Source organism: Bos grunniens, chromosome 2, assembly GCF_055505025.1.
Source record: "Bos grunniens cultivar Pamir isolate PY7600 chromosome 2, Bosgru_T2T1.0, whole genome shotgun sequence".
In the NCBI taxonomy this organism is placed as follows: Eukaryota; Metazoa; Chordata; class Mammalia; order Artiodactyla; family Bovidae; genus Bos; species Bos grunniens.
The window spans coordinates 42,457,926-42,483,775 of record NC_141166.1 but is presented as its reverse complement, the minus strand read 5'-3'; the positions used below and the strand labels follow the sequence as shown (position 1 = coordinate 42,483,775).

Here is a 25,850-nt window from a genome sequence, read left to right as displayed (position 1 = left end):
TAATTAAATAGGAGTATGATAAGATAAATAAATGATCATAATACAAATAAGTTATAGCCCCATGTTTCTTGTTATTTTCAGAGAGAAATGTTGTAAGTAGCAGCCATGAACAGGAAAACATTATACTTTCAATACCAAAATTCAAATATAATTTTGGCACTGCTAATTCCATCATTATATGAAAATTAAATTAAAAAGACACTGGTACACATTCTTAATGATTAATATTCTGCACAGGTTTTGAGCAAGACATGGATAAATGAAATGCTGACAATCTAGCATATGCTGTGACAAATGAGTGTAATAGACAAGATCACCAACTTTGAATGTCAAGATATATTTGAAGATTCCTTGTCTTCTCCCTACCCAAAGAAACCAAATGTATTATCTGGCTTCTGCTTGCATCACAATGAGCAACAATTTATTGAGGTTCTGCAGCATGCGTTGGGCCACCATCCAAAACAATAAGGGTTTTTAGAAGACAGCTCTCCTAATGTAGCTTGTTCTTCTTGAGCATGCATAGGACATAGAAAGATAAATAAGTCAAGGAAACATATTTTGCATCAAATTATTACTACAGGCAATGGATCAGTTCAGTTCAGTTGCTCAGTCGTGTCTGACTCTTTGCGACCCCATGAATCGCAGCATGCCAGGCCTCCCTGTCCATCACCAACTCCTGGAGTTCACTCAGACTCACGTCCATTGAGTCAGTGATGCCATCCAGCCATCTCATCCTCTGTCGTCCCCTTCTCCTCCTGCCCACAATCCCTCCCAGTATCAGAGTCTTTTCCAATGAGTCAACTCTTCGCATGAGGTGGCCAAAGTACTGGAGTTTCAGCTTCAGCATCATTCCCTCCAAAGAAATCCCAGGGCTGATCTCCTTCAGAATGGACTGGTTGGATCTCCTTGCAGTCCAAGGGACTCTCAAGAGTCTTCTCCAACACCACAGTTCAAAAGCATCAATTCTTCAGTGCTCAGCCTTCTTCACAGTCCAACTCTCACATCCATACATGGCCACAGGAAAAACCATAGCCTTGACTAGACAGACCTTTGTTGGCAAAGTAATGTCTCTGCTTTTGAATATGCTATCTAGGTTGGTCATAACTTTCCTTCCAAGGAGTAAGCGTCTTTTAATTTCATGGCTGCAGTCACCATCTGCAGTGACTTTGGAGCCCCAAAAAATAAAGTCTTGACACTGTTTCCACTGTTTCCCCATCTATTTCCCATGAAGTGATGGGACTGTATGCCATGATCTTACTTTCCTGAATGTTGAGCTTTAAGCCAACTTTTTCACTCTCCACTTTCACTTTCATCAAGAGGCTTTTTAGTTCTTCTTCACTTCCTGCCATAAGAGTGGTGTCATCTGCATATCTGAGGTTATTGATATTTCTCCTGGCAATCTTGATTCCAGCTTGTGTTTCTTCCAGTCCAGTGTTTCTCATGATGTACTCTGCATATAAGTTACATAAGCAGGGTGACAATATACAGCCTTGACGTTCTCCTTTTCCTATTTGGAACCAGTCTGTTGTTCCATGTCCAGTTCTAACTGTTGCTTCCTGACCTGCATACAGATTTCTCAAGAGGCAGGTCAGGTGGTCTGGTTTCCCATCTCTTTCAGAATTTTCCACAGTTTATTGTGATCCACACAATAATATTGGCATAGTCAATAAAGCAGAAATAGATGTTTTTCTGGAACTCTCTTGCTTTTTCCATGATCCAGCAGATGTTGGCAATTTGACCTCTGGTTCCTCTGCCTTTTCTAAAACCAGCTTGAACATCAGGAAGTTCATGGTTCATGTATTGCTGAAGCCTGGCTTGGAGAATTTTGAGCATTACTTTACTAGCGTGTGAGATGAGTGCAATTGTGCGGTAGTTTGAGCATTCTTTGGCATTGCCTTTCTTTGGGATTCGAATGAAAACTGACCTTTTCCAGTCCTGTGGCCACTGCAGAGTTTTCCAAATTTGCTGGCATATTGAGTGCAGCACTTTCACAGCATCATCTTTCAGGATTTGAAATAGCTCCACTGGAATTCCATCACCTCCACTAGCTTTGTTCGTAGTGATGCCTTCTAAGGCCCACTTGACTTCACATTCCATGATGTCTGGCTCTAGGTCAGTGATCACACCATCGTGATTATCTGGGTCGTGAAGAAGTGGCAAAGGATTTCTCTAGAGGAGGAAGTCTTCTCGAGGGTAGGATGGCTTGAAGGAGAGGAGTTCTTAGATAAGCAAAGGGAAGGTCTTCACAGGATGCACTATCACAGGTCTAGACAGGACTATGGGTGTATGCACTGAGGTATGTATGGATGAGTTTGGCTGGAAGAGAGGAGCTGTGAAGGGAAGCATTTATTGTTGGTGACCACACAATGAAATGTGGTTCTTACAGGTTAGAAGAGACAAGATGAGGATCCTTGAAAACCAACCTATGGGACTTCCCTGGTGGTCCAGTGGTTGAGAACCTACCTGCCAATGCAGGGAACGTGGGTTCGATCCCTGGTCCATGAAGATCTCACATGCCAAGGAGAAACTAAGCCTGTGCGCCAGCACAAAAGAGGCCTCCACAATGAGTAGCCCACACACTGCAACAAGAGTAGCCATAGTTTGCTATAACTAGAGAAAGCCCAAGTGCAGCAACCAAGACCCCATGCAGCCAAAAATAAATAAATAATTAAATAAATTTTTTAAAGGGAAAAAAAAAAAAACAAGCTATGTGGGTACCTTCCAACGAGGGAATGCAAGGAGACTGAATGAAGGCAGTTTCCACTGGAAATCCTAAATTACTCTCAGCCAATCTGGGAGTATTTTGGGAAGGTCAGTCTGGCAAGAGCTATGTAAAGGGTTGGTAAGGGTTGGTTTGAGGAAGATTAGAAGCATGAATACCAGTTAGAAAACAAATGTTTTAGTTACTGGTCTAGTCACCCAGTGATGAAAAGCTGGGAAGCCTGGGAGAAATCAAGATGACTGAAGCTCCTAGTATGGGTGATTAGGAGTCTTTATACTTGCTGAATGAATGAGAGAACAAGAAAGCAAGGGACGAAATTCAGAGCAAACGCTGGTTTAAAAGGGAAAGATGGTAAGTTTGGGTTAGACAAACTAAATTTATAGTGGTGACTGAATAGAGAGGTGAAGGTCCTCAGGAGACAGTAGGAGCTGAGAGGCTAAAGTCTAACCACAATCAGAGCTGTAGACGTAAGTTTGGAGTTAATCTCCAGAGAGGTCAACATTTAAGCCAGGTCAAAATTTAAGGCAGAAGCATCCTACACTGGAAGCTCGTGTACAGAGAAGAATAAAAGAGGTTGAAGAATGAGTTTGAGACATATTCAAATTTAGGGAAAAGAAAGAGGAGGTGAATGAAACTAACAGAGAACCTAGAAATGACATAATCTGAGAATTAAGTGGAGACGCAGGACAATGAAACGTTGTCCATGCTGACTGGGTCAGAGAGGTTACGGAGAATAGCATCAAAGTTCATCAATAACTTTGGAAAGAATAGCTTCATGAAAATAAGGTGAAAGCTAAAGTGCAATGGTTAAAGAGTAATGGTGGAAAAAGCAGGTATAATGTTTAGCAGTAAATAGAAATGACAGCTATTGAAGGGAAAAGAAAGTAAGGGAAAGATGTTAGTCTTAAAAAAACATCTGTGACAGAGGCTGAGTGCCACAGAGCAGCATGTTGACCTCTCTGCATTGCAGGGGTGATACACAGTATGGCTTTGTAAATTTGATTTCTACTCTTTAGTTTAGCAGGTGACATGCACATCTTTTGATAAAGGACCCTGTACTAATTCCTTATATTCTATTTTCTTAAATGCTTTAAAAAAATAATTGTATGTATTTATTTTTGGCTGCGCTGGGTCTTCGTGCTACTCTGGCTTTTCTCTAGTTGCGGTGAGCGGGGGCTCTTCTCCAATTTCAGTGAGCAGGCCTCCCACTGCAGGGGCTTCTTGTGTTGCGGAGCACAGGCTTTAGGGCACGTGGACTTCAGTAGTTGCGGCACACAGGCTCAGTTGCTCTGCGGCCTGTGGGATCTTTCTGGATCAGGTATCTAATCTGTGTCTCCTGCACTGGGAGGCAGATTCTTTACCACTGAACCACCAGGGAGGCCCTCTTAAATGCTTTGTAATCCAATCTATATTCTACAAGTTAGGATACAGTGATACGTTTCGTTCCACTACATAATGCTTTGTACTGTGAAAGAGTAAATATAGGACTTCCCTGATGGTCCAGTGGTAAAGAATTTGCCTGTCAATGCAGGGACATGGGTTTGATCCCTGGTCCAGGAAGATCCCACATGCCTCAGGGCAACTAAACCTCCGTGCCACAACTCCTGAGCCCATGCACCCTAAATCCTGTGCTCACCAAGAGAAGCTACTGCAACGAGAAACCTGAGCACAACTAGAGAGCGGCCCCCGCTGGCTGCAACTAGAGAAAGCCCAAGCAAAGCAATGAAGACCCAGTACAGTCAAAAAAAAAAAAATTAAATGTAAAATCTATAAATATTAAAAAGCAAAAGACCAATAATAGTTAACAGGGCTTCGGTAACTGAATACATCGTAGAATATTTTGGAACTTGAGTAAAAGTAACCCTACCTGTTGGTGACCCATATCCTCTTGTGTTACAAGTATCAGCACTGCCTTTATCTTCAGAAACTTCTTGCCCAAGCTTCTTGCCTATATGCATCTTCCTTCTCCACAGCTAACTTCTGTTCGTTTTCCTATTTTCTTTCCACTTTCCCCCAGACACCTATGGTGTTTGTATCTTCCTCGAGTCATAAAATGAGCATAACTAAAATAAGCAAGTGTTTACTTAGTGTGTGCACTAAGGAACTAACCACTGCACCTGCTTTCCATAGGTTGTGTCACGTAATCCTCCCATTGCATTTAATGGTTGAGGAAAGCGAGGCAGGGAGAGGTTAAATGACTTACCGAAGATCACAAAGTTTGTAGATAGTGGAGCCAATATTAGAATAAAGAAAGTCTTACTCCAAACTCTGTAGCCATCACCAGTTGCCACACTGCCTCTCACCAGATCCTCTAAGTCTCACCAGATCCTCTAAGTCTCTTCAGATCTGCATTCTTTCCAGTCATGAACTTCTTCAGAGTACTGAATTCATTCAGTAATACTTTCCTGTGATTATGGGCAACCACACTGTGCTAGGAGCTGGGGCTTCAGGCGCTAATTGTATGGACACTGAGTGTCCTGTCCAGGTGGGATGAGCAAGTCATTGGAAAGGAGTGTGAGGGGTGAATGTCTACAGGCCCTCGTGAGGCCAGGGGTGGGGAGGGCCTTTCCTTAATACTATCGCCCCTAGGCAAGTCAGTCTGCTAGCCTCTGTAAGAGACTCTGGAAAAATTATTTAAGCTCTTTTAGGCCTGTAAGTAAAATATAATAGATTATGTAGAAGTGGTCTCCAAAATTTGTCCTTATCTTTATTCCTCATCATTTATAGCTGGCTTCAACAAGCAACTCTATGTCCATAACTTCTGATCTGTAACTTCAGTTTGATTCTCTCTTTTGAGCCCTAACTCTAACCAGGGGGCCGTGCCAACAGAGAGGATGCCCCTGTTTCTGACTCAACCTTTATGTATTTAAAACCATTGGAAAAAATAATTGACTCTGAAAACCATTATGTGTTGAGAGTGGTGCTGTCTGCTCTCACCATCAGTACCACTATTCTTCCAGAAATCCAGAGATGAAGTCTGGTTTTAGTTTCTCTTCCTCCTCCCTTGCTCCTGACATCTGAGTGTTCCCAAGCTTTTTTGAATTCCTCCTTCTTTCCACTTCTCACTGCCACCGTCTTGACTTTATTAGCAAGCCTAACCATTGCACTAGCAACATCCCAACTCACCTATCATGAACCTCTGAAATGATGATATCAGACTAGTCCCCATCCCTCCGTTGTCCCGCTGCCTGATCTAGCCTTCCATGCTCACTATTCTCTCATTCCTACTAACTTCTCCAGTCTGTTCCTCACCACCCTCCTTCACACATCTTATGCGTACATGTCAAGTTAAACCTCTCCCTATTCTCACACAAACCACGAGGCACCTGACTGAGTATGCAGCTTCCTCTATGTGGAATACTTCTCTGTTTTCGGATGTCCAAATACTGTTCATCCTTGAATGCCCTATTCAGATGCATGGTTCTCTACAAAACTTTCTCTCCCCTTTGGTTGGAAATGATCTCTTTTTTGACATGAACTTACATAGCATTTTGCTACTCTTCTAAGCACTCGACAATTTCTACCTTGTTTGTATAGTTATGCATCTTCTCTCTTCTATGTGGTAGTCTTGAGAGTGTAGAAACTAGTTGAGATTCAATCTTACATGTCCCATTGTCCTTAACAGGAAGTGCTCAAGCATATAAACAAGTGAATAGTAATAATAATTTAAAAAAATGAAGGCCAAAAAGACAGATCAACGGGAAGACAGAACAACAGAAGCAGCAATAGCATACCACCAGCAGCTTGAATGAAATTTCAGAATACTAAGCAGTAGGCATCTCTCTATTACAGAGATTTAGAGTAGGAAAAATAACTGACTACAGTCACACGTTAGAGAATTTTCCAGGACACCAGTTATGTGAAAGAAACAAACTAATACCTCCTTAATGTTCAGATCCACACATTTCTAAAAGCTACAACTTAATGTAAATGAGGTTTTTTAACAATACAAGTTTTTTTTTTTTTTTTAAAGAATTACTGTTAATGAGGCAGATGATAGGGTAAGGAGCTGGAGATATGCTAATAAAGGAATTAAATATATTATCTTCTAAATTTGAATTTTTGCTTGTACTCAGTAAACCACAGGTCCTCAGCACCGACCCTTTAAAGATGCTACCCCACATCCGAGGTCAGGGGCAGAAGCCCGGAGGACCCCATGTCCTAAGGGCCGCGGCCAAGAGGAGTTACCCCACGTCGGAAGTCAGGAGCAGCGGTTGAGAGTGCCAGGCTGCGACGGTGCAGGAACGGCGGAGAGGAGCTACCCTGCGTCCGAGGTCAGGGCGGCAGCCGGGAGGAGCTACCCCACGCCCCATGCCCGAGGCCAGGGGCGGCCGGGAGGACCAACCCCACGCCCAAGGAGCCGTGGCTGCGCGGGCGAAGGAGGGCCTAGAGGAGCTATCCCACGTTGACGGTCAGGAAGGGCAGCGGTGAGGAGATACCCCTCGTCCAAGGTAAGGAGTAGTGGCTGCGCTTTGCCGGAGCAGCCATGAAGAGATACCCCACGTCCAAGTTAGGTGTTGCAAGAGGGCATCAGAGGGCAGACACACTGAAACCATACTCACAGAAAACTAGTCAATCTAATCACACTAGGACCACAGCCTTGTCTAACTGGATGAAACTAAGCCACGCTGTGAAGTTGCTTCAGTCGTATCGGACTATGTGCGACCCCATAGACAGCAGTCCACCAGGCTCCCCCGTCCCTGGGATTCTCCAGGCAAGAACACTGGAGTGGGTTGCCATTTCCTTCTCCAATGCATGAAAGTGAAAAGTGAAAGTGAAGTCACTCAGTCGTGTCCAACTCTTAGCGACCTCATGGACTGCAGCCTACCAGGCACCTCCGTCCACGGGATTTTCCAGGCAAGAGTACTGGAGTGGGGTGCCATTGCCTTCTCCCAAACTAAGCCATGCCCTTAGGGCAACCCAAGATGGGCGGGTCATGGTGGAGAGATCTGATAGAATGTGGTCCACTAGAGAAGGGAATGGCAAACCACTTCAGTATTCTTGCCTTGAGAACCCATGAACAGTATGAAAAGGCAAAATGATAGGATACTGAAAGAGGAACTCCCCAGGTCGGTAGGTGCCCAATATGCTACTGGAGATCAGTGGAAAAACAACTCCAGAAAGAATGAAGGGATGGAGCCAAAGCAAAATCAATACCCAGTTGTGGATGTGACTGCTGATAGAAGCAAGGTCCGATGCTGTAAAGCGCAATATTGCATAGGAACCTGGAATGTCAGGTCCATGAATCAAGGCAAATTGGAAGTGGTCAAACAAGAGACGACAAGAGTGAATGTCAACATTCTAGGAATCAGCGAACTCAAATGGACTGGAATGGGTGAATTTAACTCAGATGACCATTATATCTACTACTGCGGGCAGGAATCCCTCAGAAGAAATGGAGTAGCCATCATGGTCAACAAAAGAGTCCGAAATGCAGTACTTGGGTGCAGTCTCAAAAACGACAGAATGATCTCTGTTCATTTCCAAGGCAAACCATTCAATATCACAGTAATCCAAGTCTATGCCCCAACCAGTAATGCTGAAGAAGCTGAAATTGAACAGTTCTATGAAGACCTACAAGACCTTTTAGAACTAACACCCAAAAAAGATGTCCTTTTCATTATAGGGGACTGGAATGCAAAGGTAGGAAGTCAAGAAACACCTGGAGTAACAGGCAAATTTGGCCTTGGAATATGGAATGAAGCAGAGCAAAGACTAATAGAGTTTTGCCAAGAAAATGCACTGGTCATAACAAACACCCTCTTCCAACAACACAAGAGAAGACTCTATACATGGACATCACCACATGGTCAACACCGAAATCAGATTGATTATATTCTTTGCAGCCAAAGATGGAGAAGCTCTATACAGTCAGCAAAAACAAGACCAGGAGCTGACTGTGGCTCAGATCATGAACTCCTTATTGCTAAATTCAGACTTAAATTGAAGAAAGTAGGGAAAACCACTAGGCCATTCAGGTATGACCTAAATCAAATCCCTTATGATTATACAGTGGAAGTGAGAAATAGATTTAAGGGCCTAGATCTGATAGATAGAGTGCCTGATGAACTATGGAATGAGGTTCATGACATTGTACAGGAGACAGGGATCAAGACTATGCCCATGGAAAAAAATTCAAAAAAGCAAAAAGTCTGTCTGGGGAGGCCTTACAAATAGCTGTGAAAAGAAAAGAGGCAAAAAGCAAAGGAGAAAAGAAAAGACATAAGCATCTGAATGCAGAGTTCCAAAGAATAGCAAGAAGAGATAAGAAAGCCTTCTTCAGCGATCAATGCAAAGAAATAGAGGAAAACAACAGAATGGGAAAGACTAGAGATCTCTTCAAGAAAATCAGAGATACTAAGGGAACATTTCATGCACAGATGGGCTCGATAAAGGACAGAAATGGTATGGACCTAACAGAAGCAGAAGATATTAAGAAGTGGCAAGAATACACAGAAGAACTGTACAAAAAAGATCTTCATGACCCAGATAATCATGATGGTGTGATCACTGACCTAGAGCCAGACATCCTGGAATGTGAAGTCAAGTGGGCCTTAGAAAGCATCACTACGAACAAAGCTAGTGGAGATGATGGAATCCAGTTGAGCTATTTCAAACCCTTAAAGATGATGCTGTGAAAGTGCTGCACTCAATACGCCAGCAAATTTGGAAAACTCAGCAGTGGCCACAGGACTGGAAAAGGTCAGTTTTCATTCCAATCCCAAAGAAAGGCAATGCCAAAGAATGCTCAAACTACCACACAATTGCACTCATCTCACACGCTAGTAAAGTAATGCTCAAAATTCTCCAAGCCAGGCTTCAGCAATACATGAACCATGAACTTCCTGATGTTCAAGCTGGTTTTAGAAAAGGCAGAGGAACCAGAGGTCAAATTGCCAACATCCACTGGATCATGGAAAAAGCAAGAGAGTTCCAGAAAAACATCTGTTTCTGCTTTATTGACTATGCCAAAGCCTTTGACTGTGTGGATCACAATAAACTGTGGAAAATTCTGAAAGAGATGGGAATACCAGACCCATCTGATCTGCCTCTTGAGAAATTTGTATGCAGGTCAGGAAGCAACAGTTAGAACTGGACATGGAACAACAGACTGGTTCCAAATAGGAAAAGGAGTACGTCAAGGCTGTATATTGTCACCCTGCTTATTTAACTTATATGCAGAGTACATCACGAGAAACGCTGAACTGGAAGAAGCACAAGCTGGAATCAAGATTGCCGGGAGAAATATCAATAACCTCAGATATGCAGATGACACCACCCTTATGGCAGAAAGTGAAGAGGAACTCAAAAGCCTCTTGATGAAAGTGAAAGTGGAGAGTGAAAAAGTTGGCTTAAAGCTCAACATTCAGAAAACGAAAATCATGGCATGCGGTCCCATCACTTCATGGGAAATAGATGGGGAAACAGTGTCAAACTTTATTCTTTTGGGCTCCAAAATCACTGCAGATGGTGACTGCAGCCATGAAATTAAAAGACGCTTACTCCTTGGAAGGAAAGTTATGACCAACCTAGATAGCATATTCAAAAGCAGAGACATTACTTTGCCAACAAAGGTCCGTCTAGTCAAGGCTATGGTTTTTCCTGTGGCCACCCATGTATGGATGTGAGAGTTGGACTGTGAAGAAGGCTGAGCGCCGAAGAATTGATGCTTTTGAACTGTGGTGTTGGAGAAGACTCTTGAGAGTCCCTTGGACTGCAAGGAGATCCAACCAGTCCATTCTGAAGGAGATCAGCCCTGAGATTTCTTTGGAAGGAATGATGCTAAAGCTGAAACTCCAGTACTTTGGCCACCTCATGCAAAGAGTTGACTCATTGGAAAAGACTGATGCTGGGAGGGATTGGGGGCAGGAGGAGAAGGGGACGACAGAGGATGAGATGGTTGGATGGCATCACCGACTCGATGGATGTGTGTCTCAGTGAACTCCAGGAGTTGGTGATGGACAGGGAGGCCTGGTGTGCTGCAATTCATGGGGTTGCAAAGAGTCGGACACAACTGAGCGACTGAACTGAACTCAAACATGTCATTTAAAAGCTTGTCTCCTTAAGGCTACTTTTTAAAAATCAAATAAAGTACTCAGCACAACCTCAAGTTTTTGCACTTAAGCTGATATTTAGAAAAGCATCCTTAACTTCTGCACAACAAAGGAAACTATAAGCAAGGTGAAAAGAAAGCCTTCAGAGTGGGAGAAAATAATAGCAAATGAAGCAACTAACAAAGAATTAATCTCAAAAATATACAAGCAACTCCTGCAGCTCAATTCCAGAAAAATAAACGACCCAATCAAAAAATGGGCCAAAGAACTAAACAGACATTTCTCCAAAGAAGACATACAGACGGCTAACAAACACATGAAAAGATGCTCAACATCACCCATTATCAGAGAAATGCAAATCAAAACCACAATGAAGTACGATCTCATGCCGGTCAGAATGGCTGCTATCCAAAAGTCACAAACAATAAATGCTGGAGAGGGTGTGGAGAAAAGGGAACCCTCTTACACTGTTGGTGGGAATGCAAACTAGTACAGCCACTATGGAGAACAGTGTGGAGATTCCTTAAGAAACTGGAAATAGAACTGCCATACGACCCAGCAATCCCACTGCTGGGCATACACACTGAGGAAACCAGAATTGAAAGAGACACGTGTACCCCAATGTTCATCGCAGCACTGTTTATAATAGCCAGGACGTACATGGAAGCAACCTAGATGTCCAACAGCAGACGAATGGATAAGAAAGCTGTGGTACATATACACAATGGAGTATTACTCAGCCATTAAAAAGAATACATTTGAATCAGTTCTAATGAGGTGGATGAAACTGCAGGCTATTATACAGAGTGAAGTAAGCCAGAAAGAAAAACACCAATACAGTATACTAACGCGTATATATAGAATTTAGAAAGATGGTAATAATAACCCTGTATGTGAGACACAAATGTATAGAATAGTCTTTTGGATTCTGTGGGAGAGAGCAAGGGTGGGATGATTTGGGACAATGGCATTGAAATGTATATATCATATGTGAAACAAAATGCCAGTCCAGGTTCAATGCATGATGCAGGGTGCTTCGGGCTGGGGCACTGGGATGACCCAGAGGGATGGTATGGGGAGGGAGGTAGGACGGGGGTTCAGGATGGGGAACACGTGTACACCCGTGGCAGATTCATGTCAATGTATGGCAAAACCAATACAATATTGTAAAGTAATTAGCTTCCAATTAAAATAAATTTATATTTTAAAAAAAGAACAACAACAAAAAAAGCATCCTTAAGTAGAAAAGAACAAGAGTTTAAAATCAACTACCATATAACCAAAAACATGGATAGATCAATGCCAAGCATTAGTCTTCATAACTTGCAGTTTCAAAGGCAGAGGTGGATGAATGAAGCTCTGTCAGTGTTAGCCGTTTCATTAGTGCTGTGGATATCTGCTTCTAGCTGCAGAATGGTAACTTCTTTAGAGAAGCAAAGTACAATTCTGGAACCTACATGCCTGGATTAGAGATCAAGAAAGAAAAAGTCCAAGGGGCTTCCCTGGAGGTTCAGTGGTAAAAAATCTGCCTGCCAATGCAGGAGAGACGGGTTTGATCCCTGATCTGGGAAGATCCTACATGCCATGGAGCAACTAAGCCCATGAGCCACAACTATTGAGCCTGTGCTCAAGAGCCCGGGAGCTGCAAAAAGAAGCCACCGCAATGAGAAGCTTCCACGCTGCAACCAGAGAGTAGTCCTCATTTGCCGCATCTAAAGAAAAGCCCATGCAGCAACAAAGACACAGCACAGCCAAAAATAAATAATAAAAAATAACCTTTTAAACAGTCTAATGTCCCACAAAAGTAAAAAATCATAAGTCTCTACAAGAGGAAAGTGTGATTAGAACATTACTAATTTTTCTTTGTGAATTTTGTCCTAGCCTCTATCAGTACCACACAATTCCTCAGCATAGAAAATGAAGAGTTCCAATCTACATATTAAAAAAAAAAATGTATTTCAATTCCAAGGAGATACAAGGCAGGCACTTGGCAACGCCTTAAAGGAAGAGTGTTAAAAGGTTTTTGTTTGTACTACTTTGGTTATACAGCATGAAGTTGTTCTTATACTTGTGAAACTATGAAAAAGAAGAGAAAAAGGTGCTCCTGATAAATTAAATAGAAACTGACTTGCAAGACCTCCATTATAGAATATAACAATTTCCTATGCAACTTCTGCTTGGATTTCAAGGTTGGATACCACCTTAAAGTCACTTTGAGGAGCACTTAATTGATCCACAGATATGACAGATATTAATCACTGTTAGTCTAAATATAAAGAACCATGAATAAAGCCCCCTGGAGTTCTTGCCAAAATATAAGATATAAAAAACATGTATAAATACTCTAGCTAACAAAGAGGGAAAAATCCTTACTCTGGATTAACAGCTTCCATCAACATCCAGGCAAAAGAAATTAAACCAAGAGCAAGGCTACTTCACAGCAAGATTTATTAATACATCCAAAAGAAAGAAAGAAAAATCATTTTGTCACACTATATACAGATAATACATACAGTGTTTTATACACATATTACATCAGTTTTTACACAAGAAAAATATACATAAAAATGTAAACTTTTGTATACAAAAACCCTTAAACAAATTAAACAAGGACCAGAAAACAAAAGGAGACCAATCCATTATTATTTCATCAAATTTTTAAAATGGTAATACAGTACATTCATTGAGATATACATGGAAAATGTGAGCCATCTCTTCTTGTTTAAAGGGAAATTACAAACCAAAGCCCATCATTTCCCCAAATGTGGTCTCCCCACCAGCAATAGCACACCCAATACCATGGATACGCCTTTCCTCAGAACTGGGGGCCCTGTCCCCAAACCTGCCAATCTCACCTTGCTCCTACAATCTGTGTAGAAACAAGTGGCTTCTAGCTTTTGTGCATATAACTAAGCTTCTAGCCACTATTAACATAGAGAAGAGTCTCAGTTTGTAAGTTCCCTTTAAGCAGCTTTGAATTTTTTTTTTTTTTGTATATATATTCTAATGTATGGCCTGTTGAACATACTTGTGTGCCAAGGTGAAGGAGAACACTGAAAAGAAAGGGCTTTGAGGACGGCTCGTCCTTGCTACCGTGCAGCTACTTTGTTAGAAGAGATTTCAAAACTGTGCAACCTGTTGTTTTACTGGTTTTGAATCTGTTACCTCACCTTTGATTTCCCACTGCAACTTGGTTTCAGCGTGCACTTCAGTACTCTGGTTAGTACCATACAACTGCCAAGAGGCTTCTGTTAAAGGCTGCTTCTGATATCAAGTTTTAGCTAAGTTACTCTGTGAAATTCCTCAAACCCCAACTTCTCTATTTGTGTCTTCAGGGGTATTCTTACTCCATCTGTTTTTTGTTAACATCTTACAATTTAGGATTGTCCATCTACACTCCTCTCTCTAGAAGGTCTTGAAATGGAATCTGCTACCAACTCATCATAAAATAAAATACTGAACAGTTTTTTCTTAGTATTCTTCCATTCAGCATGTCAAATTGATATACTAAGGAAAAATACCTGAAGCTGTGGGGAGTAAGAATTAAATCTAGGTCGGGTACATGCAGACTTGGAGTTCTTAAAAAAAAAAAAAAAAAATGTCTGGGAAGACCTTTGACTAAATAAATGTAAAACCTGCTTAAGATAGCTTCATGAGAGAGCTGTCTTTTCTCAAAGTTGAATTTTGAACAAGGCAGAATAACAAGTAGGTGATAAATTTCCCTGCAGCTAGAGAGTAGTTAACTTCCCCCAGGCAAAATGATCTCAATGATCATTAATTATTAACGAAAGGAAGAGGCAAATTGGTGAATTAAGTTGATCTGGGAGATGGTGGATGACATATGGTAATGGAAATGTTAGGGTTGCTTTATAACTGAAATAAACAGGCTGGTTTGTGGTGTATCTCCATTTCAGAGAGAGGAAGACACGTGAGGGGCCTCAAGTGAGTCTCCAGTTCTCTTCCTCTCCTGGGATAGGTGGCGTTTTTAAAATGACAGTCTCCCTTTCAGTTAAAAAAAAAATAATAACAATAAAAGGAAAAGGAGGAGAAATAAATAATGTGTGGACCTCTTTAGATGAGACTTCTAAATGTTCTTTAAATAACTTTTGATAATGTTATTTTAAATCATTACATACAACTGCTATCGCAGTGACAATATTCCAGTAGGGGTAGCATTTTGCTAAATGTAAAAGATTGCCATTTAAAACTCATACATATACATGTGTATATACAATATATCAACACTATTTATATACATATATATCTAGAGAGCAACATTGCATTGCCTTTGAATATCTATATATTCACTCACACAGTATATACTAGAGACATACTGTGTGAGTATATAGGAAAGTATATGTACACATACTCCAACATGTCTGTCTGTGTGTGCATAAAAGCTTTAAAGGCACAATATATAGGGATGCAAGTTTTCTAGAGAGCTGCAGCAAAGTTAAAACAGAATGTCACAAATGTGAGAGAAGTCCAAAGGAAATATAGCAGAATTCATTAAAGCAGTTTCATCATGAAGAAAATGAGTTATAGAATTCAAGAGGCTCTCCATTAAAATGAAAATGGTAAAAGTATGATCAATCACAAAGTAAAACAAAATTTTAAAATGACAAATTAGTGACAATAAATGAAAAAATAAATACTAATGTCAATCATAAAAGCACAATTATGTTTTTCCAATTTAAGTAAAACATCCCCAAATTAACTAGGTAAAACTTTCAAAGTACTTCTGTTTGAATGTTGATCTTTTGTTTATTGGTTGGTTGTTTTTGAGACAAATGATGCCCAATTTTCAAAATTACCATAGAAAGTATTGCCAAAATTTGTGTCTTCTGGGAAATTTCAGAGACAAGTGAAGTGTTAATGAAATATGGTTAGGCCAAATGATTCTGGCAAAAAGGACCTAATAAAGGAGAAAAAAACACAAAGTAGTGTGATTTTTAAGTGGTGAGAGATTGACTTAGAAGTCCATGAAAATGAAGAATAGTGGGAGTGGCAAGTAAGAAGAGTTCTAAGAGGAATTCATAAACAAGACTATAATCCTAAGGACTTCCATCTTTGTATGCTCTGATAATTACACTAGACTGTCCCTCTTCTTGCTTATAGAATAATCCACAATTCTCCAAAGATGTATAATCTTGCTTAACAAAGGCTGTTTATCTGTTACACACACACTTTTTTTCTTTTAGGGAAATATATGTATATAGATTTATCTATACACACACATATACATACGTGTATATATAGATTTATACAAATGTATAAATAAACATAATACTTCTCAATCTTTCCATCGACAAGGCAAGTTCACATTCAGCAAAGTGCCACCACATCCCATATACACATCTCTGTACAGATATACACAAAAGGGCTTACTTCACCCTTCAATCAGGGGAATTTATTCTAGCAAATCCCATTAACCAGTAACTGAAGGGAGAAATGGCACCAATACAACCTCCCTTCTTTCATTTGCATGCATATGTACAAGAAATACGCAGATTTTTAAAAAATCCATAAAGCAAGAGTGAATGAAACTGGGAGATGCTGCAAAAAATACAACTGTAAAAACAACATACAAAAAGCTTTCCTAGGTCTTGAGTATATCTAAAATGAATGAGGCTTCAAAGATAACGACAAATCCAGACGTCATTTATCAGAAGTTGTTTTAACATGTTTCAAAGTACGATTTTTTAATATTAAAAATAAATGTGACTGGAGCATTTAATAAAACTCTAGCTTTGACTATTTTAGACCACCAGACACTTCAGTAATGAATGTATAGCAAAATGACAAAACTCAAAATACAGGAATGCATTTTTTAAAAATTGCATATAAACCAGGTAAAAAGTCAAGGGTATCATAATTTTCCTATAGCCAAAATATGGTGGTTTGGGGGCATGCTAACTTCATAAATAACAACACAACTGAGTAATTAAAAAAAAAAAATTTGGAAATAACTGAAATCAACCCAGCTTTGAAATGTGCATGGTGAAATGATCCCACCAACTCTTTAAACAAAGGCGCCCCTTTAAAAATGGCATTCTTTACAAAAGGCCTCAACTTTATTTCACCAAGAAAAGGTGATCAATAATATTTTATAACTCAGAATATGAAGAAATCTATTATTAACGTAAAAAAGGTTCAACTGATCTCTGGTCCCACCACCCCAATAGATAAACACAGCTCATGTACAGGTCTGTTTTTCTCTTATTTTTCCACTCAAAAGCAAGAGGCTGGTCTTAGAACCTGCTGTTTTTTGTGTTGTTTTAAAAACATAACATAAGCTAATCAAAAGCTTGAAATAAAATGCACATGATATCAGAGCTAGCCTTTTAACATAACACAATCAAGAATTTGGTGTATTTATACAACAGAGACAATGAGAAAGGAACTCCAACGCCCTCAACTAAATAAATCATATTTCTACCATACATTCTGTTGCCTTTCTCTTTTTACGTAAGCACACATTCATCTCTCTCATACACGTGCCCCCAATGTATATTTTTGCATGTGTGTAAAAACACAGACAAATACATGCACACAAGTACTTTAATTCTATTTTTAAGTCACAGTGGGAATTCCTTAGTGAGGAGGGATAAAAAGTTCCTGAATAAGACACTGAGAACATCTAGATTTATTATTTTTCCTATTTGACTTCCCAACTTACAGAATAAACTGTAATTAAAAGAATAAATCCATAGGAAATAAAAGAGGTCTTAAAAACTTAATTTACAAATTCCAGCTACAGTAGTTGGGGAGTTTTTACTTGATCTATGTATTTCTATTTACCCTGTAACTAAGCTTCTAGCCATCTTAAGTGTAAACCACAGATCATTTACTAAGGAAACGTGATTTCTCAACGGTTCTATGAGCAGTAATAAATGGTCTAAAGGTGTTCTACATTTTGAGGCCCCAGGATATCCTTCTATTTTATATATCTGCAAGGTAGCAAAGGATAGCTATACACCTTGACACGGCAGAGATCCAGTGTAAAAAGGTGCTTCACTAGTTTGTTTTGTCAAAAAAAAAAAAAAAGCTCATATATAATTTTTTAGCTATTAAACACATAGGCAACATAATTCATTACACTCAATACAGCTTTAGTATAAAACTTATAATTTATGAGGTGATGTTAATAGCATAAATTAATATACCTTTTCTCTTAAAATCTACAATAAGTATTCTGAAAGCTCATTGGGGAAGGAAAGTTTTAAATAAAAGTTTTAAAGCTGTGCGTGGTGGGAAAGGATTCTGTATGCTGAGGCTGAGATGAGAGCCTGAAGGAGAAGGAGAAGCGTCCCAAGCAAGACACCATGGGCTACGAAACCAAACGTTTTCTCTTTCCTGCGCTCTCTCAATGATGAGTCACCTTTAGTTGCTTTTAAAACTAATTTCTTATTTTAAAAACTGCCCTAATTTCCACAAGGAATCCCTGAGACATACTCAACACTATACAGTGAAAAGAATTATCACTGTTGAGAGGAACTGATTCAACCCTTCCGAGCAGATGAAGACAACGTCCTAAGTACCAAACCTTCCCATCCCTTCCAGGCTCATCAGCTGGAGCCAACCGTACTTCAGTGACGCAGGGTGGAGCCAGGTCAGGGCAAATCAGTCTATTCTCCAAGTAAAAGCAAGGGTGGCGTTTAAACTGCATTGGAGCCTTCTGCACTGCATGTTGAAAAGTTTTCCACGGGGAACTTTGGGTGCATATAGAGCTTACTTAAGTGGCCCCCAGCTTAAAAAAAAAGAACCAAGTGAAAGAAAAGGTTCTCTTGGGCCAAGAGCAGTACAGATCATGCGTGTATGTGTGTACACACACTTCAGTGCTGGGGGTGGGCTGAGCAAGCAGGCAGAAGGGAAAAATGGAAGGAAAGCTGTGCTCCCCTACTTTGCTGAGAGTGAGACAGGTTTTCTCTTAGAAGACTGTTTTCCCAGACTGCACTTGAGACCGCCACAACGCTGCCATTCAAAGTAGCCAAACGTTCCCAAGCTTTGGGAACCTGGAGGGGGGGGGGGGGGGTGTCATCCCACATTTGCTCTTTCACTCTCTCTCAAATGCCACGTTTCCTTTTATTTGCTCTGTATCACAGTGCAGAGAGAGGGAAGCTAACAAAAAATCAGAGTAGGAGTAAAAAGAGAGAATTTTTGCTATTTAGAAATAAGGCTAAGTCTGACCCACAATTTTTGCATTAATGACACTGGTTATTAGAAGAGACATAATTACTCATTTATGTTTTATGTTTTCTTTCCTAACTCACTGATCAGAAAAAAACACTTGAGATATTCAAATATATTCTTCACTGATCTTTTATTACACATCTTTTGAAAGACAGTATTATAAAAAAAAAGTTGCTTTAATTAACTAAACATGGATTTTGTGTCCCTCCAATATATGATATTGGGCTTCCCAGGTGGCTCAGAAGGTAAAGCATCTGCCTGCAATGCGGGAGACCTGGGTTTGATCCCTGGGTCGGGAAGATCCCCTGGAGCTAAGGAAATGGCAACCCACTCCAGTATTCTTGCCTGGAGAATTCCATGGATGGAGCAGCCTGGTAGGCTACAGTCCACGGGGTGGCAAAGAGTTGGACACGACTGAGCAACTTCACTTCACTTCAATATATGATATTAGAAATCTTTATAAAGTTCAAGGTATTAAGCAGTCACTATATTGTTTTACTTTTCTATAGAAGGCCCATTAAAATTCAGTTGTTTTCAATGTATTGAGAGGGGGGGAAACAAAATCTATGTTCTGTCCAATATATATTCCCACACTCACCTTTCTCCAACAAATATAATTCTCGGCAGGACAAAAAGTCCTTGGAGCAATGTAGCTGTCTGCGATGAAACATTTGGACTGACTACACTTTCTTCCAGGGAATCCTTTAAATTGCCTCATTAAACTGCAGAATTCTGTTGACCATTTAAACAACCACTGCATTATTCTATATACACCAGATTAAAAACAGAATTTAATAAGAGTGTTAAAAGAAGGCTAAAAAGAAAGATGAAGAAACCAGAAACTAAATACCTAAACAAATTTTAAATGAATTTGAAACCTATTAGCTTGAAATGATAGTTTAGTGTTATTAACAGCCTCAGCTCTTTGCAATACCAAACCACAGCAACCTTTTGAACTAACTTGGAGAAAAAGCAACTTGCCTCCCACAAACACTGCGGATGAAGCTACCACCACCATTACCAGCCCCACAAGGCAGGGGCACAGGAAGGACTGCAGGCAAGTATCAGTGAACTTACAGGATGGGTGTGACCTACACAGGCTCAAATTCTAGTGCCAAATGATAAAAGCCCAGTAGTATGGATCAATAGAAATATTTTTTTCAGGTAAGAAGAAAATCACACAGGTAGGGCAGCTGTGTGTATCATGGACACTGTCTTTGCCTCTGTGGATTACAATCATGGACCGAACGACCTCTGATAAGGAAAAGCTTTAGTGTTAGTCACAGAAAATGATGCTGCTTAACTTGCAGTTGAGAGATTAGGCTTATTTAAGAAATAAATCTTATAAATAATTATTTGGCAAAGATAAAGTATTCGCTTTCTTTAGCCTTAAACCACTCAAGACAATAACTATGATTTTAAGGAAAAGAAAAAATTTTTTCCAACTTTATGTCCATACCTACTATTTGCTTCTCATTAAATTATACTCTTTTCATGGAGGGACTCTAGGCACATCACACTGCCTGCCAACATGAAATTGCTCAGGAAGTCATTTATGAGACAGTTCTAGTTCACATGGTAGGTTACTAGAGAAAAGAATCCTTTGTCATATAAGCTATGTGGTGATAATTAGAAAATTTTTCCATTGCATAGTCTGTCACTTGGTGGGTTAAATGTAATTGCTATTTACTACTGTGGATTGTTTACTAACTACATAATCTACCCAGATGTGCAAATTGCTAAGCCATTTTTACAGGGGAAAATCAATGTCTTAAGTACTTTAACTAAAATAATAGTTAACAGTTATGTAGAGAGTGTAAAGGAGAAAAACACATCTTTCCTTCGGATGCTATAGATCACAGCCAGTGAGCATTATACATTAGCATGGAATTCAGATTCTCAGAGCACAGAATGTATCCATTAACTGCAGCAACTTTGTAAACTGAATCACATTTAACACAATCTAACTGGCCTTTATAAATGGTCCCAAAGAACTGCAGAAACAGAGTGAACCTTCTTTGCCATTATTTCTCATGAGTTGAGTTTTAACACTAAAATGAAAGCTAGTATCCACGTAATTAGATAGAACCTTATATCAAATTTGTTTCTGATTCCAGTATTGCCTTATTGGAGCCTTAAGTGCTATTTTAAAAGACACTAATTTTCATATTTCTGGAGTAAAAGATACTTCGTTTCTTTCTTTCCATGTTAATAGCAAACCTGCTACTAAGAGAGTAAAATTGCTCCATTAGCTAAAACAGCAACCTAAGGGTTATCTCTGGGTTCACAGATGTTCTTCTCTTTCCAAAAAGGGACTCACAAGAAACAGCAAGAGTAAAGTGAATCGCAAGCATGGATATTTATTTTGAAGTAGACAAAGTGAGAAGAAAAATTTGTTTTTCCGCTACTTTCTTAAATCTACACAGGTACTTTCTACGGGTGCCCTTTCTTCAGCTATTTATCGTGGGCATCTACACAAAAACGAATTTACTCAAAAGTTTTTGGTGTGAAGCTGTAACTGGCAACATTCCTGATCATTTCATGCCTCCTTACCAGAAAGCAGGAAAGGGCTTAAAAATGCACAGAAAACAGAAAATTGCAAACAATAAAATGTGCAACTTACTGCAAACTCAGTTTCCATAACTGAAGAATTTTAAGCAGCTACCACAAGGGACAAATTGCCAGAAAAATTCAAATCGACATCCCATGACTTTCCCTTCACTGTCAAAGAAGGGCTGATAAGAAAGTCAATGTGTATGTACCACTTTTAGCTCAGTAAAAAAGAAAGTCAAGGGCTGCTCTGCTACAACCTGTGATTAGTACACAGTGGAGACGGAATCGAATCACTAAGAATGGACAATTAGCATGTGATGGTTATAATGGGATGTGAAGAGTTCAGTGAACTAAATGACACTTTTGAGCAGAGGTAACTACTCATAATCATTTCATTACAGTACATTAAAATTAAAAAGCTTACTAACATAGGTTCACAGGTGAGAAATACTCAGATTATCTGTTCTCACCATTCAGAATAAAAATTTATGGTGCTACCAAATATAATTTTGCTTTGTGACATAATTTTATAATTTAGAAATTTCTCAATCTGCAAAAAAGGCAAAGCTATTAAAAAATAAATCTTCCAATCAATTATCATGATTAAAAAAAACCTAAATATATTACAAACATATTTTTGGCCCACAAAAAGAAAACTTCAATAAATACAAAATAGGGCATATCATGATTTCATACAGTCATGTGACATTTCCCCTCCATAATCTCAGGCACGTGGTATCTGCATAATGCCTGCTGATCACCATCATTCCTTTAAAAAGCAGAGAAAGAAAAGCTTTCAAAAGAAGGGACTGGTTAGAATTAGCATGGCATAAAGAGAAATACATAGAGGAAGTAGGAAAATACATCCAAATCTTTACCTATTGAAAAGGAATTAAGATCAAATATTCCCTGACAAATGAATTATTATATCACATCATTAATAGATATGTTCTCTCATCTTTTAAAATATATATATGTAAATTAGACTAGATTCAGGTATAAATAGCCAATGGTATCTCAAGGGACAGTGAAACTTCTCAGCAAAAGCAGAGAACAGATGCCTTTAAAATCTAGTTCCACCCTTGGGCGGAGGGTGGGGGGTCAGGGAGAAGGCAGGTTAAAAAGAAACCTCACATATTCATTTCATAGTCACCAACTTACTAAACTATCCAATATGATTTTTAACCTTCAAGATCTGGTATTTCAAAAAAATTCCCCAAACTTAAACCTAAATACTTAAAATTATTTTAAAAGTACCAAAGGGTGAGTAAGATTTATGTCTAATTTCCATATTTTGCTTTGAAAGAAAATTTTAAAATGTGTATCCTTCAGATATTACATGTCACTTCACAACTGGTACATTGATTCTACAAGTGTCATCAACATTTTACAAACTTTACCAAAGAATCACTACTGTAAACATGAAAAATCCCAAAGCAAAAGATGGATCAAGGAGTTCACAGATCCCATCTCTCCAAACCAATCTTGAACTATCCTGCTTTTCACATCAAAATATTTTCTTTAATTACATCTTGTGAATATATTCCATGGAAGAGGGATTCAGAAACAAATGCTTGTCTAAAAAGGCAATACAACCAACCATCAGACCTCAGAATTGCAGCAACCCCTGCAGTCCTGGCCAAGCTCTTCACCACATCCGCCGGGCACTGATGTGAATTCAGCTTTTTGTGTTCTGGGCTAACTTAGCAGAAAAGGGTTGTGCTACTCACGCCGCCAGACTGCCACCCTTCTCCATTCACCAAGGTCGGCTAACTCAGCGGGAAAGAACGACCAACCTTATTAGGGCTCTGAGATGTGGGAAAGGAGAAGAGACTTCTACTTATTAGGAAATAAGAAAAAAAAAAAACCAACAATGGGACAGCTGCTTCCTGCCCTGCACAGAAATACACGCGTGGGTGCACACACACACACAGGCAGTCAAAAGACTAATTCTTTTTCTTTTTAATTAAACATGATCACAATTAGGAATGGAATCCTGGCCTCATGTGGTGTTTGCTGAGCAGTTGGTGCTAAGACAGAGGCTTGAATCTGCCTCTGCACACCATTTGCCATTTCTTACACAGAACTCGATGAACAGGCTCATTCTAGCTAGAACCACCTGTGTAAAGACCTGGTATTAGAATGGAAAGCATTGATCTACGATACTAAGAAATAGTAAAGGGCACTGGTAATCTGAGGTATCTTCCACTTCTAGGACTTGCTGCTGAAAGTCGATTCTATCCAGTCACTGTGCTGAGCCACTAAGGAAACCACTGGGGGGAGGGTGGACCCGCCAGGAGGGAACGAGCACCAGTGCCAAGGAGCACATGTGAACACTGAAGCGAGGTCCACCGCAGGGGGAACTTGTTTAACTGGAAAAGGGGAGTTCTCCTCTAGTCCCCGTCTGTTATTTTTAAAATCTTCTTTAGGAAAAGGGGGCGAGGGGGTGGGTGATAAAGAGGGAAAAGAAGATAGAAAACACCAGGTTCCCCACCTGCCTGCAAACACACAGACACGCTCAGTTAGGGGAGGTAAAGGGAGAAGATGCGTTATTGGTACTTGTAGCTGTGGCACCTGTTACTGTGAAGCCTGTGGGAGGCGCTATCGAGCTGTGGCTGGGCTGCAGGTCCTTGGGAATGCCACTGTGAGAACTCAGCTGGTGGCCGAAGGCTGCGCTGAACTGAGGGAGTTGCTGCTTGGGGGAGGTGGAGGCCAGCAGTTCAGCGGAAGGCCCCATGCCACTGAAGCTGGTCTGCGGTAACCCCGGGAGCACACTGGAGCTGCTGGGGGTCACGGTGGCGAAGGCAGGCTGTGTGGTCTCTGAGTTCGAAGTGGTGGGCGGCGTGGAGAGGGACGTGGAAAGAAGATGCCCATCGGCGACGAGAAGGTTGCTGAACGGAGAGGGGTCTCCGAGGTTGACGGGGAGATTGCCCCAGTGAGTTCTGGGGTTCACGACCCCTCCGAGTGGCACCTCAAGTGGCGTCGGGAGCAAGTGCTGCGCCATGACGGGCATCTCTGCTGAGAAGGTAGCTGCCATGTTATCACCAGAGTAAGATGTCGTGTGGGGAGAGGTGATGTGGTCACTGTAGGGAGACGGCACGTGCTCGCTGTCATAATGGCTTCCATGGGGCGAGGAGTGTGAGTGATCACTGCTGTATTGCTGTCGTGAGGTGATTAGGTCATCTGCCTTGCTCAGCAGCTGGGCAGGATGTGGCCTCTGGGAGGCATGGCTGCCATCATGAAGTCCATGAAACTGTCCTGGGAAGGCTCTCTCCCCAAGGGCACTCTGGCTCATCAGAGTGGCAGAAGTAAGGCTGACGCTGGCGGGGGCAGAGAACTGCCCCTGGATCTGCCCTGCCAGGGGTGTAGGTGGGTTAGACAAGGTAGCTGAACGGAGCAGGCTCTCATCCAGCTCTAGGCTAGAGAAGTTGTCATGGACTATACGCCCATTCAGCAGCTCCCCCAGGTCCGTGTTGACCTCTCGGCTCAAGGACGGGATCCCCGACGCTCCTGTCCCTGTGGAGAAAACCCCTATTCCTCTGTCTGACAGCTCCTGGACGGGCACACCATCTGACTGGGTGAGCACCCCAATGGTACTCAGGCACTCGAGAGAAGTCACGGCCTGCAAGGCCCGTTCAAGTTCCTCGGCCTCTTCGGTGGTGGGGAGGAGGTCTCCGTTCTTTCCTGGGTAAACAAGAGCTATCAACAAGTCAGCGGGGCTTCCACCATCCTGACCACAAAAACCACACATTAGAACTATCTGTCAAGACATTCTACTAAGGACTACTAAGGAGAGCAAGAGTGAAATATTCACGGCAGGACAGGTGAGCCTGAACCACATTTTCGGGTCACTGACAGCATTCTCACAGCCATCTCAACACAGTATTCAGTGCTCAGGAATCTATTTAAAACCTGGGGTGACTATCTGATTATAGGTATGTTTTTACCCAAAGTTAATATATTAAGACATTAAAACAGAAAACATATCTATCGGTTCACATTTGAGACAAAAGGCTGTGCAGGAGGAACCCTGTTAGCTCTTCTGCTCTTGGGCTCTTTCACCTGGAGGGACAGCCCCGTGAACCCAGAACACAGAACTCCACGTATATCTCAGCACAAAAGCAAGTGCTCAGCTCACTTTGTTGGTTACCTTTTCCCACGTTTCTGCATTACTCTCTGCTCTTCCCCTCTCACACGTCTCCCATTTCTAAGGAATTTTCATAAAATGGAAGCTACACTGATTTCCTTTCCAATATCAAAAAACCTACTGTTAGGAACTGGAGTAATCACTGCAAAAATATCCAGTTTTTAATGGTGAAGGAAACATT

General features: G+C 40.7%; 1 protein-coding gene across 15 annotated transcripts in view; it reads right to left on the bottom strand.

Moving 5' to 3' along the window:
* Positions 1-13,207: 13,207 nt before the first annotated feature.
* INO80D (INO80 complex subunit D) overlaps positions 13,208-25,850 on the bottom strand; it is a 70,659-nt gene continuing 58,016 nt past the window's right edge. For 8 of the 15 annotated variants that reach the window (XM_086344063.1, XM_086344052.1, XM_086344073.1 and 5 more), the window contains one exon: positions 13,208-25,221. In XM_086344063.1, coding sequence (XP_086200189.1) covers positions 24,041-25,221 — 1,181 coding nt within the window. In that variant the 3' untranslated portion in view covers positions 13,208-24,040. The remainder of the gene's footprint in view (positions 25,222-25,850) is intronic. The other 7 variants (XM_086344133.1, XM_086344126.1, XM_086344142.1 and 4 more) reach the window with 1 other exon arrangement.